The 16,793-nt window shown below is 40.3% G+C and overlaps 1 protein-coding gene across 1 annotated transcript; it reads right to left on the reverse strand.

Moving 5' to 3' along the window:
• Window positions 1-6,414: 6,414 nt before the first annotated feature.
• LOC115219680 (serine-rich adhesin for platelets-like) lies at window positions 6,415-11,302 on the reverse strand. Its single transcript, XM_029789856.2, has 2 exons — window positions 11,205-11,302; window positions 6,415-10,895 (listed from the first exon to the last, which is right to left on the reverse strand). The coding sequence occupies exon 2, from the start codon at window positions 10,886-10,888 to the stop codon at window positions 7,301-7,303; it is 3,588 nt and encodes a 1,195-aa protein (XP_029645716.1). The 5' UTR covers window positions 10,889-10,895; window positions 11,205-11,302; the 3' UTR covers window positions 6,415-7,300.
• Between the last annotated feature and the right edge of the window lie 5,491 nt (window positions 11,303-16,793).

The raw sequence follows: 16,793 nt of genomic DNA on the forward strand, positions 1-16,793 counted from the left end.
GATAGATAGATAGATAGATAGATAGATGATAAATAGATATACATATATGTGTGAATATGTGTACGTATGTATCTACACACACATGCACACACACACATGTAATTATGTGTATGTGTGTACGTATATACGTATACACACGCACAAGCATCCATCCATTCCTGGGAGTGCCTGGAAAACTGGGCAGTGACCTTCCTCCCTTAGCTAACATATAACGTTACCGACATATATATGCGTGCGCGTGTGTGTGCGTGTGTTTATATACACACACACACACACACACACACACACAAGAGAAGGGTTCACTTTAAACTTTCACACTTACCCTCCATTACATCAACGACCTGCTAACCGTCACTGCCACAAGTCCCACCCCCACCTCCAACGAACATGATACCACTCTTTATTTCCTTTACACTTCCACACCCCACTACCATCTACGCACTTCGCACCAGACCTCCACTGAGTCCATGAAGAGAGGCTTCGAAAACATTCCCCCTAATGAAGTTATCGCCATCTTGTCAATTCCAACAGCAAAACCGATACAATCGCCGAACAAGTTTAGAAAAGTGTATAGGCACAGGAGTGGCTGTGTGGTAAGTAGCTTACTTACCAACCACATGGTTCCAGGTTCAGTCCCACTGCGTGACACCATGGGCAAGTGTCTTCTGCTATAGCCTCAGGCCGACCAATGCCTTGTGAGTGGATTTGGTAGACGGAAACTGAAAGAAGCCTGTCGTATATATGTATGTATATATATATATATATATATATATATATATATATATATATTATATATATATATATATATACATATGTATATGCATACATATACATATGTGTATGTGTGTGTATGTGTGTGTATATGTTTGTGTGACTGTGTTTGTCCCCCTAGCATTGCTTAGCGGTTCGGCAAAAGACACCGATAGAATAAGTTCTGGGCTTCCAAAGAATAAGTCCCGGGGTCGATTTGCTCGACTAAAGGCGGTGCTCCAGCATGGCCGCAATCAAATGACTGAAACAAGTAAAAGAGTAAAAGTACCACTACTTCTCCAAAATATCGATTTCAAATTCTTTCGGGAGAGTGGGTATGTCGATTGTATCGCCCACAGGGCTTGACTGACACTTATTTTATCGACCCCGAAAGGATGAAAGGCAAAGTCAACCTTGGCAGAATTTGAACTCGGAACGTAAAGATGGACGAAACACCTATTTCTTCACAACACACAAGGAGCTAAACTCAAAGAGGACAAACAAGGACAGACAAACGGATTAAGTTGATTATATCGACCCCAGTGCGTAACTGGTACTTATTTAATCGACCCCGAGAGGATGAAAGGCACTGTCGACCTCGGCGGAATTTGAATTCAGAACGTAGCGACAGGCGAAATACCGCTAAGCATTTCGTCTAGCGTGCTAGACGGACGAAATACCGTTAAACATTATGCCCGACGCGGTAACGATTCTACTAGCTCGTCGTCTTCCCTCCTCCTAAATATTAACAAATATTCATTGAGAAACTACCTCAAGGTCTCTACAAATCCTGATCTTCATTAGCACCCAGGATCTCTGCTGGTAAACACACGCCTTTAACATATTGTTTAAAATAATGGAGAAAAAGAAAAATTGAAGAACAATTGTAGATAATGTACACAACGGTTCAAATGGTACCGCATGGGATTGGGGCCCATGCGACCATTTCCATTTTTCATATAATTTCCTCTCATTTACATCGTTTTATGTTTCTTGTTCCCACTGTGGTCTTGTCTGTCCTTGTGGTGCCCCCCCCCCTGTATGCGGGCTTTATGCCAAATAAAGAAATCACACGCCTTTAACATAGCAAAGGTTACATGTCAGAAACTGGCTTCCTTCTTGAGGGCCAGAAAATACTTTAACTACCTGTTATTGCGAGCCATATGATAGGGTTAAGTGGTGGCGGTGATGGCAGAGATGATAGTCATACTGGCTTCAAATTTTGGCGCGAAGCCAGCAATTTCGGGGAAGAGGTTAAGTCGATTACGTCGACCCCAGTCCTCAACTGGTACTTATTTTAGCTACCCTGAAGATAGGATGAAAGGCAAAGTCGACCTCGGCGGAATTTGAATTTAGCGGCATTTCGTCCATCTTTATGTTCTGAGCTCAAATGCCACCTTGAAGTGTTTTTACCTAACAGTGCGACCCCGGGAATATTTTAAAGCCTAGTACTTATTTTATCGGTCTCTTAACAGAATCGCTAAGTTATGGGGACGTAAATACACCAACACCGATTGTTAAACGGTGACGGGATGGGGGTGACAAACAGACACAAATAGACACATAGTTTAGCTGAACTTAAAGAACGAATTCAGCAGTGCCGGAGGATAGATTTGAAACTTACAGGAACTCAGACGAAGAACATATCGAACATTTTCAAGAAAGTTTTGACCTAAGATTTATAAATCTTGTTTGTTTTGTTGTCATAAGTAATAAAAAAAAAATTCTTTTATTTTTCCTCGATTTCATTCAAATAGTTAATTCTGAGAAATCCTGTATTGTTCACGGTTTTACAGACTACTTGAAAGAGGGCAACACAATTTTTTTATTTTTTTATCTTAAATGTCAATTATGAGGTATTAATCAAGCTGATGTTACGGCGGAAGACATTTGCACAAGGGACCTTACAAGATCAAATCTTGGCTCTCGTAGCTTCAGAGCAAACGTCTCAGGAACCACACTCGGTATTATATCGTTGTTGTAAGGGTATCAGCTATTAAAGTTTAGTGTTAGGTTGGTGCTTAAAGAAGATCTAGCAACAAATATGAACTTCCAACCATGGCCATCTCAACTGCTATTCACCTATTGTATCGAAAGCAACATGTTTATAACAATCTGTTTTAGATTTCGTTTTCTAGAGGCCAAGCTTCTTTATTTTAACATTGAAACATCTGTAAGAAAACCTAAATGAAGCAAAGCTTTATGCAGGACTTATTCCAGTAAACCCGAGAGAGATGGTATAAGGTTGACGTTGGTGTGATTTGAACTTGGAACGTAAAGAAATGAAATCATTGTGTTACGTTCAACCATTTCTGATACTTGCCTATTTCTCCACCACCATCTCCTGTATGAAAGGTTTCTTTGAAGTATAACACCGATTTTGATGAGAATATGAGAACAACGAGATAAGTAAATTATTAGACTGACACGAATGTATCCTAAAGTGAAGAATATTTACCGTTGGAATGATGAAATATTATTATTCGGTATCTCGGAGTAATGAAAAGAAAATGCTGATGCCTCTACCAAGGAAATTTGTGCAAGAGAGTAAAACACGAATCCGGGAAGATATACAATTGTAGTGAATTGGACGGAGACAATTACACAGAATAAAAGAAGTTATTCTTTTTATTTTTTACTTGTTTCAGTCATTTGACTGTGGCCATGCTGGAGCACCGCCTTTAGTCGAGCAAATCGACCCTGGGACTTATTGTTTGGAAGCCTAGTACTTATTCTATCGGTGTCTTTTGCCGAACCGCTAAGTGACAGGGACATAAACACACCAGCATCGGTTGTCAAGCAATGCTAGGGGGACAAACACAGACACACCTACTATTTATTTTTATATATAATATATATATACATATACACATATATATATATATATATATTATATACATATATATATACACACACACACACACATATAAGACGGGCTTCTTTCAGTTTCCGTTTACCAAATCCACTCACAAGGTTTTGGTCAGCCCGAGGCTATTGTGTAAAAAAAAAAAATGCTGAGGTGGTGAATGAAAACCAAGTCATAAAGACAAAAGTCAGTTTTAGTTTAAAAGAAAAAAAAAGTCAGAATTTTTTTGTAGCATCAAAATGAAGGCATTGGTGTGACTGAGATTAAGAAGTTTGGTTTCCTACAAAGTGGACTTGGGTTCAGTTCCGTTATGTTGCACCTACTAGAGGCCTGGGCCGACCAAAGCTTTGCGAGCGGATTTGGTAGACTGAAAGAAACCAGGTGATGTTGGGGGTGGGAGAAATTGTTTCCCCACCACAGTTCAACAGCTGGCGTGGGTTAGTTTACGTCACCGTAACTTAGCGGTTCGGCAAAAGAGATCGATAGTATAAGTACCAAACTTGACTAAACCCGTCAAGGTCGTGCCGCAGTATGGCCTTTGTCTAACGATGTAAACAACTAAGACGATAGATATTTCAAGAATTCATTGACGACTTGTTCTGCGACTATATAATGTAAAAATTTTTGTTATATTAAAACTAGTAAAATGTTGAAATTGCTAAGGTTACAAGTAAATCTCTTTCACAAAGAAAAAAAATACTCTGAGTATCAGATTATAGTTTATTTGAAAATTAAACCCTTTCACTACGGAAAGCAGATATATTCACTCAAAACTTCGTTACCCCTAACTATACAAAGTTATACCTATCTCTTGTCGAGGAACGCCATATTTGAAACTTGTTTCTCTTGAGACAAGTTAAGCTTATGAAGTGATGAGCAGAGAATACCATTTTTTTTTTGTAGATATTTAACGTATTTACTACTAGACTAACCAAGAAATTTAATTATGCAATTAACAGGATAAGGACCCTGCCAGAAAGGCCAAAATTCCCGTTTGAAATCAGTTTGATAATGCAATTTTGTTTTGCTTAACAAGTTATAGGTTTCTGAGAAATCACTGGATTTAAGGCAGGAAGAACAAGTGATAATTATTTCCCACAAGGGGACAACACAATCTGATTGGAGATCAGATAAACGAATAATTATTACAATGAAATTTTTAAATTTACAAAAATAGGAAAATAAGGAAGAACACGTGATGTGGCTAGGAAGCGAACTCATAACTGCACAGACATGCCTGTACTCAACGAAATGATAAATTCCTCGATTCGGAACATAGTATATAAGCAATCGACGAGTATATTAGGTTTCGAAATCCGGTAGAGAGAGAAAGTGCGAAATTCCGATCAACAGATTACAAAATCGTGGCAGACAACCGAAATGTTGTCATCTAAGACGACAAACCATATAAACGTACGTTTATGGTCCTAAACCAGAGGGTCTACCTTTTTCTGTCCACTGACCCCTTTGGTTCCCATTTTACTCAGGAATGGGATCCTCATAGCTGTTCAATTTCTAAGAGCTTATTTTTACGATTAGGTATTTGGCATTGTATTGTAGAAATATAACCAGTTAATTGCATTTAAATCTTAAAACCTTATACGGACCCCCAAGGGTCATGTGGATTCCCCGCAGAGAACCAGTCGTAAAATAGAGCGGAAAATTGTTAGAAAAATTTCATTATTTTTAGATTTGTAAACTATTAGCGGATGTTTTCGGTTTGAACGGCAGTTTTTTTTAATAATTTCCACGTAACTAAACACTTTTAAACGTCGTATATTGGTAGAATGTGTTTATAAAACATCTTTTTCTCTTGGCTTTGAGAAAATTCTATAGTTTGTAAGATATGTTTTTTTTTTCTTCGGTTTCTGCAATTTCAACCAATCAATGACGTCTATTGAGGTGAAAACATTGTGCCGTATGAAAATGTACCTCGTTTAAGAAACAGATTGGGTTTATTTACATTTCTGAAGAAAAAAAAAGATACCCTTCCATCACCCCTAATCCTAAAATAGATTGAAATGCAATAGATCGATACTAGGGTCATAATTATGGGTGACAATTTCATATGACACCGCTAGAAAAAAAAAAAAAAAACTGCCGTTCAAACCGAAAAGATCCCTATTAGCTACAAACAAAATTCGAAACCTTAGAAGTATGAATAGCAACAATCTAATCCTTGTCGAAACATGAACTTCTACATAGTCGCACGTTTTGCTAGAAAAAGCAGTCAAATATACTTCAAACTAACAGGACAAATATTGCAGACCAGATACAGAAAAATAAATGAAGTGAGAGCATGGGTGGAATATTTTTGGTCGTAGGTTGTATCAGCGTTCACCTGAGACCAAACTATAAATTTCAATTAACCAATTCAGGATTCCGGTGCCAATTATCTTCTGCAACAATTTCAGCTTTAAACTTCAAACACAACTAAAACTGTTTCTAAGGCGCGGGAATGGCCGTTTGGTAAGAAGCTCGCTTCCTAACCACATGGTTCCGGTTTCAGTCTCACAGCCTGACATCTTGGCCAAGCCCTTTCTACTACAGCCTCGGACCGACTAAACCTTGCGAGTGGATTTGGTAGGCGGAAACTGAAAGACGTTGTGTTCCACCATAGCTGGAAACCGATGTGTTTACATCCCTGTAACTTATATCGGTCTTTAGCCGAACCACTAAGTATTAGGCCTACAAAGAATAAGTTCTGAGACCAATTTGTTCTGAAGGCGGTACTCCAGGATTGAACAAACAAAAAAAAAAAAAACAGCAACTTCACAATTGTCATTTTATATATTTGCCTTTATTTCCAATAAATCTACTTTAAGTTTTAAAAAATATCAAAACAAGATTTAACAATTTACACAAAAATTCCAGAATAAAATAAGCACAAACCCACAAAATGAGGGAAATCAGTTGATGTAATCAATCCCAGAATTTTACTGGTACTTATTTTATAAATCTTTGTAAGATGAATGTGAAAAGAATGTCAGTTTATCAGCCGCTCTACAATAAAATTCACAGAAGAGTCAAAATGGTGGCGGTGATATTTAGTTATGTAAGCCATTGGCAACAGTGTAAATTATGTATTTTTTTCTATATATGTTAACAGCTGATGAACTACGAAGAAATTTGTATGCAATTTACCGGGTTTGGTGTGAACATTGCACATTGGTAAGGTGAACCGCTTGTGACAGCTGGAAAAGTATTTACTCCTTGGTTATCTTGGGTGGGCTACGACCGAATACAATCATCTAATACCAGAAAAATCCTGTTAGTACAAACATTTGATGGAAGTGGTCGTGGTGTCTAAATATAGTCCTTGTTTTGATGGAGGAGATAGGGTGATAACCGTCGCTGGTTATTACTTTCCGTTTTTCTTGTGGGAGGAAGGCGAAAACAAAAACATCTTGGTTGTGGTTATTACGAAACTATTCTGGATCGGTGGCAATAACTAATTATAACTGGGTTTCAAGGTGGAAGTTTCCGAGGGCGAATTCTTTAGTTTCCAATGACTGGTTTTATTTAAGGGGAATACTGAGGAATCCGTGATCAAGAAAACATTTGATTTCATGGGGATTAAGAGAAATACATGGATTTATGGCTAAATTGATATTACAAATATTCAGCAAAGTGTCAAAGTTAAATTAAAAGTGCGAGAAAGACGGGATTGGGGAGGGAGAGAAGTTACAGCTTCGTGCAAAAGCTGTCTGCTGAATGGTACTCCTGATCTTCGCTACTCTGATTCGAACAAAAATCTTCTTCCTCTGAGTCTAATGATTGGTTGGAATTGGAGCTTTGAGAACGCCTAAGAGCCTCTGTTTCTGGCAGCTCTTCATTGTTTAGACAGGACGGTTCCGACTCTAGCTCTCTTTCCTCAAACAGGTTGGCGTTCGATAAGGAAGACTTGCAAGCAGAGGATACAGGTGCCGGCACGATTGGTGACGCAGCCGGTGACACAGGTGCCGGAGCAATTGGTGACGCAGGTGCTGGAGCAATTGGTGACGCAACCGGTGACACAGTTGCCAGAGCAATTGGTGATACAATCGGAGACAGAGCCTGAGGCACTGTCAATGCTTCTATTACACCGGCAATATTTCTTGGCGAATGGTCAATTATCTGATCGAAGCTTTCATCAATTTCAGAATCAATGCCATTAACACCAGTACCAAAATGATTAGCAGTAGCTTCTAGCCTTTCTACGCTTTCTTTCACATTAGCTACGAAATCAACAGTAGAAGCAGAGGGCTCTGTTGATGCAGTTTTGTTAGCTGTAATAAGGGAGCCATCGCGACCGATACCATTCGCGTCAACAGACACCGTCGTACTCATTGCAGAAAGGCCAGTAGTAGCAGGATCCGATGCAGGAGAGGTCGCAGTGTCCGCTGCAAGAGAGGTCGCAGTGTCCGCTGCAAGAGAGGTCGCAGTGTCCGCTGCAGGAGAGGTCGCAGTGTCCGCTGCAGGAGAGGTCGCAGTGTCCGCTGCAGGAGAGGTCGCAGTGTCCGCTGCAGGAGAGGTCGCAGTGTCCGCTGCAGGAGAGGTCGCAGTGTCCGCTGCAGGAGAGGTCGCAGTGTCCGCTGCAGGAGAGATCGCAGTGTCCGCTGCAGGAGAGATCGCAGTGACCGCTGCAGGAGAGATCGCAGTGACCGCTGCAGGAGAGATCGCAGTGACCGCTGCAGGAGAGATCGCAGTGTCCGCTGCAGGAGAGATCGCAGTGACCGCTGCAGGAGAGATCGCAGTGACCGCTGCAGGAGAGATCGCAGTGACCGCTGCAGGAGAGATCGCAGTGACCGCTGCAGGAGAGATCGCAGTGTCCGCGGCAGGGTCCGCTGCAGGAGAGGTCGCAGTGTCCGCGGCAGGGTCCGCTGCAGGAGAGGTCGCAGTGTCCGCGGCAGGGTCCGCTGCAGGAGAGGTCGCAGTGTCCGCGGCAGGGTCCGCTGCAGGAGAGGTCGCAGTGTCCGCGGCAGGGTCCGCTGCAGGAGAGGTCGCAGTGTCCGCGGCAGGGTCCGCTGCAGGAGAAGTCGCAGTGTCCGCGGCAGGGTCCGCTGCAGGAGAGGTCGCAGTGTCCGTTGCGGCAGGGTCCGCTGCAGGAGAGGTCGCAGTGTCCGTTGCGGCAGGAGTCGCAGTGTCCGTTGCGGCAGGAGTCGCAGTGTCCGTTGCGGCAGGAGTCGCAGTGTCCGTTGCGGCAGGAGTCGCAGTGTCCGTTGCGGCAGGAGTCGCAGTGTCCGTTGCGGCAGGAGTTGCAGTGTCTGTGGTAGTAGTAATAACCCTAGAGTCTTCAATTTTCGTTATAGCGGGGTGATCTGCAGTAGAAGTAGCTGCAGAATCCGCTGTTGTAGTAGTTGTAGCATCTCCAACACCCGTAGGGGTGTCTTCTGCTGAAACAACAGTGTCGTCCGATGACGTTAATTGATCGCTGTCAGAGCCACTTGTATTAATGACGTCTTCGGTTAACTCTGAAACTTTACAAGAAGCATTGAATTCTTCGCTTTTCTCCAACTGAGCGTTCTGTTCTGTTGCGATATCTATGCTAGAACTGGGCTCTCTTGACAATTCTCTAGAATTACAAGTTACGTTCTCATCCAGAACGACACAACTAAAATTGACCTCACTGCTGGTGATAGACCTGTCGGTATTCGTACCACTGACCGCTTCGTCATTTGAACTTAATGCCGTTGTTAAATGACTGACCTCATTGTTCGCCTGATAATCAGAATTGGACACCATAAAGCTTTTATCCGATACAAGATCGTGGCCAACCTTATGTTTCGCTTCCTTTCCAGGGCTATTTGTAACCGAACTCTTCTCGGGGATGCTTCGGTCAGACATGGCCTGGGGATTGCTCATTTCATTTGCTGTTTCAAAGTAGTTTTTAAATTCTGATAAGTTGACATTTGTATTAATATCTCCTGAACCATGAGTAGCTTTAGATTCTAGTGACTCGTCTCTGCTGGGATTATCTTCAAGACAAACTTCATTGCTAGTCTCTTTTGACTCATCTGGATTTTTACCATGAATGTCAAACTGGTCTCCTTCGCTATAAGATACTCTCGCCGCAGCTGTCTGCTCGCCGACTTCAATAGCTCCTTCGACTACTTCAAAGTTTCTCAATAGAAGACTCCTCCGAGTCTCCATATCTTCATCTTCCTCACTACTATCCACTCTGCAAATCATTTCCGACCCACTCGAACTTCGACTACTTTCAAATTTAACACAGTACATTATTTCCGAATCACTGGTGCTGCTGTTAGAGTAGCTGTCTTCCTTTTGAACATCACTCACAGCAATGCCACTGGTTTCACCAATATTGTCAGTTCTAACTACAGAATGTTCTGTGGCGAGAGACAGGCCACTAGCATCTGTAGCACTAGTGGTGGTACTAGTAGTTGTAGTATTAATAGCATCAGTAGCAGAAGTGATGGTGCTTGGAATAGTAGCACTAACAGTGGTAATGGTGGCATCCTTGGTTGTGTCAGTATTGACTGCATCGCCAGGAGTGGCGCCGATGTCAGTGGTTGAAGTGGCGGTGTTGATAGTGTAGTCATTGCCAGTGGTGGTTATATTGGTATTGTCAGTTACAGTAGTAGTGGTGGAAGCAACTGTGATGTTTAGGATGTCTGCGGTGGTACTGGGAGTTGAATAATTTTCCGACGCTCTATCAGGTTTTGAAACCGCACCATTCAATTTAGTGGTATTATTGTTTACATTGTTCGTACTGCCGGACAAATAGACACATTTGCGAGCTACATGCCCGGTTTCGCCACAACGATAGCAAGTACGATATATCAAGTTCGGGCAGTAGCGCTGGACATGTCCCTGTTGGCCACAGTTGTAACAGCAACCACTCAGTATTTCCTGCTGGTTACACTGGCGAGCCACGTGGCCAAGTTGGTTACATACGTAACACCGACTAACAAACGTGAAACAGTGTTTGGCTAAGTGTCCGCTCTTGTGACACTGGTAACACCGGTCCGAATAACAGTCGCGAGCATAGTGACCCATTCGGTGACATTTGAAACAGCGACCTTGGATTCTCTTTTTCTTCTCAGAACGTTCCAACTTCGCTTCCTGCGTTTGCGACGGTGACGACGACGACGAGGATGAAGTAGATGACGACGGAGAGAGGGAATTTGATGAAGGGGATCCATCAGTTGTAACACCTGGTTGTTGTTGTTGTGATGACGGTGCTGGTTGTGTACACGTTGTGTTCGGACACTTTTCTATCAGATGGTTGTCACCACATAAACGACAAGCAAGGGTTTCATGATTCTCCATATTAGCTCTGATAAAAACCAAGAAATAATATATTAATTATTTTTTTTTTATAAACGAAATTTTAAAGAATTTAAATCAAAATATTTAGCAACAAAGAAACACCAAGCGAAATCAGAAAAATAAAATACACCTACGCTTTTTTTTAATTACCTATAAAAAAACGTACATCGAAATTAATTGACTAATAAAACACATACAGACAAAACAAGATAGAACATAGAATCTGAGAACTAAAATAATAAAACAGAAAAAATTTAAGAATAGAAGTGAAAGGAACTAATGAATAATGAAAAGATAAAAAAATATATATACCTACATTTACTCAAGTACGCTCATATGGTAGATAATTTTTTTTTTCGATCTCAGTTATAAGCGTTATATAGTTGTCCCGTGCAAAATGGCTTCTGTTTCGTCACGAGGAATATTTGCATATGAATAAATTATAAATACATAAAACAACAATGAAATAGGTGAGACCAGGTATGCAGTGATTGAAAAGAAAAGAAGAGAATAGATGAGTTTATGTCGAGGTGTGAAAGGGAGAATTGGGAGGTGAATGAGGAAAGTTTGGGTGATGAATCCGTGGAAAATATAGAGGATTGTTTTAAAGTAAGAATAGAGAAGAAGTGTTTTATTATTGGGAATGAACATTTAAGTTACAGTGAAAACCAAAGGACAGGTAAGTGATGCTAACGGATGGGGCCATTAGCATCGCTTTCATATTATCATTTTTTCCATTTAATAATTCATTTTTCATAAATTTTAATTATAATGTTCTATGTCCCCATGTCTTGTGGTGTCCGCTCTGTGTTGCCCCTAGTGGGTAATAAAGAAAGAAGTAATAGGATTGCGGAAAAGATGGACAGCATGTTGTAAGAATGATGTGAACAGAAGGAATCTAGCTGGTTCTGATGGAAAAAAAAAGAAAAACAGGAAAAATAAAAACAAAATGTGAAAACAACCGGCGGGTTGATTGGAACCAGATATCTAGCCATCCGATTTCATTGTATTTTATACTTTCATCTCGATTTTTTTTTTTTTTTTTTTCCGATTTCATTCGATTTTATTTATTCTGAATTTTCAATCTTGATTTCGATTGTATCAATCGTTATATATTGTGGCATCCATCTTTGTCCCCATCTATGTACGTCTTTTATCGACAAAAGAAGAAAATGTGGAGGTTGCGGTTTCGAGGACAGGCTGTTATTTATAGTCGTGCGTATTCGGGAAACGAATGACTACCACGGCCTCCTACTATACGCTACAACACAAACGTTATACAAACACTACATCACTGGGATCTTTTCGGTTTGAACGGCAGTTTTTTCTAGCGGTGTCTTATGAAATTGTCGCACATAATTATGACCCTAGTATCGATCTATTGCATTTCAATCTGGGTTAGGGGTGGGGGAAAGGGTATCTTTTTCTTCCGAAATGTAAATAAACCCAATCTGTTTCTTAAACGAGGGACATATTCACACGGCACAGAATGTTTTCACCTCAATAGACGTCATTGATTGGTTGAAATTGCAGAAACCGAAGAAAAAAAACCAACAAATATCTTACAAACTATAGAATTTTCTCAAAGCCAAGAGAAAAAAATGATTTATAAACACATTCTACCAGTATACGAAGTTTAAAAGTGTTTAGTTACGTTGAAATTATTTAAAAAAAACTGCCGTTCAAACCGAAAAGATCTCATCACTGGTATTTGAAGAAATTTTTATTTCTGCTATCGATAATTATTCCATTCAAAAAAACAACTACTGCAAATTTCGTTATTCGCTTAAATACTCGCACATTACGTGTCCGACAATCGGAGCCACTACATGGCTGGTGACTTTAGAAATAGCAGCTAAATCGTAATCCCAACCACCAACCGTCTCGAAGAAAGGACAACGCTGGGTAACGCTTTTATTGTATAAATCTGATTAAAACCTGGAACTCATTTGATTGTAGGTCAACTCGCGTAAGCCGGACCTACTATGAAATAACATGCAATATAGGCTTACATATAAACTTAGGCTAAAAAATTTAGAATACGTCCACCGCGTCGGGTTTTGTTTTATTTTTTCTGTCTTGTTTCAATCATTATACTGCGGCCATGCTGGGGCTCCGTTTTGAATTTCAGTCGAATTTATCGACCTCTACCTCTCCGTGTATTAAATCCACTCAGACGCTTCCCAAAGGTACTACACAGTGGGACTGAACCAGAAACCATGTAGTTGGGAAGCGAACTTCTTGCCATGCCTTCGCTTTTTTCTTTCTTTTTTTTTTCTACATGCAAATTCTCGCGAGGCAGAAATAGCGAACCGGTTTCAAGTCCTGGTTGTAGATTTATCACATTCTTACATTTAAGTGTTTAATTGGCGTATATATGTGTGGTTTGGTAAGAGTGGAGCATTAACACCACATCTTAAAAAGTAAGACCTTCAAAATTCTTAAAAAGGTAAGACCTTCACCAAACTCAATGTTTTCAATTGGAACCAGAGATTTGGTTTCAATTCGTAAAAACCAATACATTTTGCTTATGTTCTTCAGAAAAGGGTTTTGTGTCTACATAAGATCTTTTTATTAGTGAAATCCCAACCAAATAAGCTAAAATAAACTAATTTTTCAAATGGAACCAACGATTCTGTTTTGATTCGTTACTGAAATTTTTACAATTTGCTTATGCCTTCTAGAAAAGTATTTTTGTGTTTACATAAGCCCTATTATTGCTAAAGCCTCCCCCCCAACACACAAGAGGTTTGAGAATTAGGGATTGCTGTTTGTGAGACTCCCTCTTGGTGGACTGGTTTCCAATTCAGGATGAGTGTCGTAAACCCGGTTTTTAATACGCTATGGAAACTGGGTACCCGCATCAATGAGTCCGTCCTATGACTCAGTAAAAATGTTTGAGACTAGAAAAGACGTTTCGAAAAACACAATTGCCAAAAAAAGAAATTCCGTGACCCAAACTGCTATGAGAAAGGCACGAACACCACACCACACTACACACTCTTTCGCCTTCTGTTGAGGTTTCTTTTTTTTAAATTTTGTTTGTGAGTTAACATAATCCAATAATATTAAATCGTAAAAAGATGGGTTGTGGTGGTTTTATGTATGTATTCGATGTGTCCGAGTAATTAATGTAAAATTCCTTAAAACTAACCCTTAACACTGACCCTAAACCCTTACGAATGTGCACTCGTAAAAACCTCATTACATGGATGCGTCGGGACCTCTTTTACATGTTATCTATTTTTGTACCACGTACCGAATGTGTGTCTCTCTCTCTTCTCAAGATGATAGTAAGTTTGAGGGAGACAAGATTGTTATTTCTAGTAGATGGAGGGATCACCTAGAGGTACCCTCATTGGTTCACCCAATATCTTTGCTGGAAGCGGGGAGACTACGCATACTTTGAATGTACATACGTTCTAAAGCGACTCTTTATACAGTGGAAGGTGGCGATGACTGAACGTGCATAAGTAATTTTAAACAACTGTTTATACATATTTAGAAACGATGGAATTCTTCTCAAAACCAATATTTAGTCATTGCAAATGTTTGTTTGAGATAAGAGCAGGAGAGGAAAAAGAGGTGGGGAAACAAACAGCAAAACTTCCATTTGTTTGCTGTAAAGTTATACAAATGTTGTTCGGCCGCACAGAAGTTTTACAGTAGATCTTTGAAAAAAAAAAGTACTCCAGCCATGACTATCCAACCTTTTATTTGAGAACAGTGTATCCGGTTTTATTTTTTAAAAAAAGGATATTTTTCTTCTCTAGTACTCTCGTTTCGCGAGACGGGTATAAATTCTAATAGGCGGAATACTTCATAGAGGGGAGAGGCGCATAGCTTAGTGGTTAAGGTGTTGGATTCATGATTGTAAGATTGTGGTTTCGACTCCTGGACCGGGCGAGGCATTGTGTTCTTGAGCAAAACACTTCATTTCACGTTGCTCTCGTCCAATCAGTCGGTAAAAATTAACAACTCTGAGATGGACTGGTGTCCCGTCCAGGTGAAGAATATATACGCGGGAGAAACTGAGAAACCGGCCCTTTGTTCCTTTCGTGGACTAACCACTTTATGGAGGAGGAAAACGAGGGAAAGAACTGTTTGCTTCCTTCTGAGAAAGATCTGTTGAAAAAAAAATTTTTTTTTAATAATTTAACCCCCCACCCACTTAAATTCTGAACCTTTTTCTGATAAGGCACGGCTGAGCGATAAGAATTTCGGATATCAACCACTTGGTTCTACGTTCAGTTTCATTGCGTGGTACCTTCGATAAGTGTATTCTACTATTTCCCTGGGTCGATCAAAACCTTGTGAGTGGATTTGGTGGACGAAAACTGATTATATATATGTATGCGTATTTGTCATCTACCATCGCTTGGCAACCGGTGTTGGTTTGTCCCCGTTCGACAAAAACAGGCGGATAGAATAAGTACTCAGGTATATTGTTCGACTTAACCTTTCAGGGCGGTGCCCCAGCATGGCTGCCGTCCACTAACTAAAACTAGTAAAAGAAAAGCAAAGACAAGATAGTATTTCTTTCATAGAGAAATGGTTATTATTTCTCCCAGATTGCGACGACAAAGGGCCTCCATTATTCGTTTTCCTGAGACGGTAGTTCTGTAAAATTGCAAAATGTTAAGATAAAATGATTTTAATTTACAGTGAAGGAGGAACGAACATGGGTACCCATCATGCCTTTCTTGGAGACTGAGTTGTCTTTTACACTTAACTTTTTTTCTAGGGTTTTAAAATCTATTGAAGATCGATTCGATTTTATTATTGTTCATACAGACGATCATAGACGGGTCAGCACAATATGATCTGGGGGTCATATACAACGATTGAGTTGGTTAAAAATTGTTATAAAAACAAGATAACATCGAATGGGGCACAAAAAATCTATTGAAGATCGATTCGTCTACCACAGTGTTTCCCTGGCGAATACCTTCTAACACGTCACTAAAATTATTTCTGTATGTACTTGGGTATTTTACACTCTTAGTTCAAATCCTACCAAGGTCGACTTTGAGTTTCATTACCTGGGATTTGATGAAATAAAGTCAAAGACTTCCCACCAAATTTTAGGCCTTGAACTTATAGTAGAAATAATTTCTGCTTTACATTCCAAGTTCAAATTCCGCCGAAGACGACTTTACTTTTCATTCTTTCGATAAAATAAGTACCAGGTGAGCGCTGAGGTCGTTGAAATCGACCGGCTCCCTGCCCCAAAATTTCAGGATTTGTGTCCATAGAAAAAAATTATTTGGAGCTCATATATATGATTAAGGCCGAGAAGGAAAGATGGTACCTTGACTCTTTATACGATCTTTGTGTGAGGAAGGGAATAATATATATTCAGAACAGTCCTTCACAGACAGCTACAAGCTCCCAAATGATTTTATTAAACCTATCGATAGATTGTCTATAACAAACAGAAGAATGGGGCCCAGCCATCGACCCGCTGCAGGAAGTTGCTTCCCCATCAACGAAAATTCCCTCTCAGTACTTATACCAACTCAAAACCGTGGTGAGAGACACTTGCATAAGGTGATATGCAGTGGGAATCGTGCCTAGAATCACGTGAAACGAACGTTTTAACCAAACGACTATGATTGCATATGGCGACAGTGATACAGCTGAGACCGTTTGATTATTACTAAATAATGTAAAGCTATTTAGCGGAAGTGACGACAGCTGAGGTTAGAGACACCGAAGTGTCACAGGAAGCATTCGCCCTTGCAGCATGACATGTAGCCATGTTTGTTTCCTCTCTCTCTCTCTCTCTCTCTCTCTCTCTCTCTTATAAACACTTTGCAAGTAGTTAATATTAAGTGAGGCAATAATACTCGGTTCTGCTGGAATACTGAATATTGGTATTCGAGTTCCTAGAAGCCAGTACGCG

This window comes from Octopus sinensis, linkage group LG15 (genome assembly GCF_006345805.1).
Source record: "Octopus sinensis linkage group LG15, ASM634580v1, whole genome shotgun sequence".
In the NCBI taxonomy this organism is placed as follows: Eukaryota; Metazoa; Mollusca; class Cephalopoda; order Octopoda; family Octopodidae; genus Octopus; species Octopus sinensis.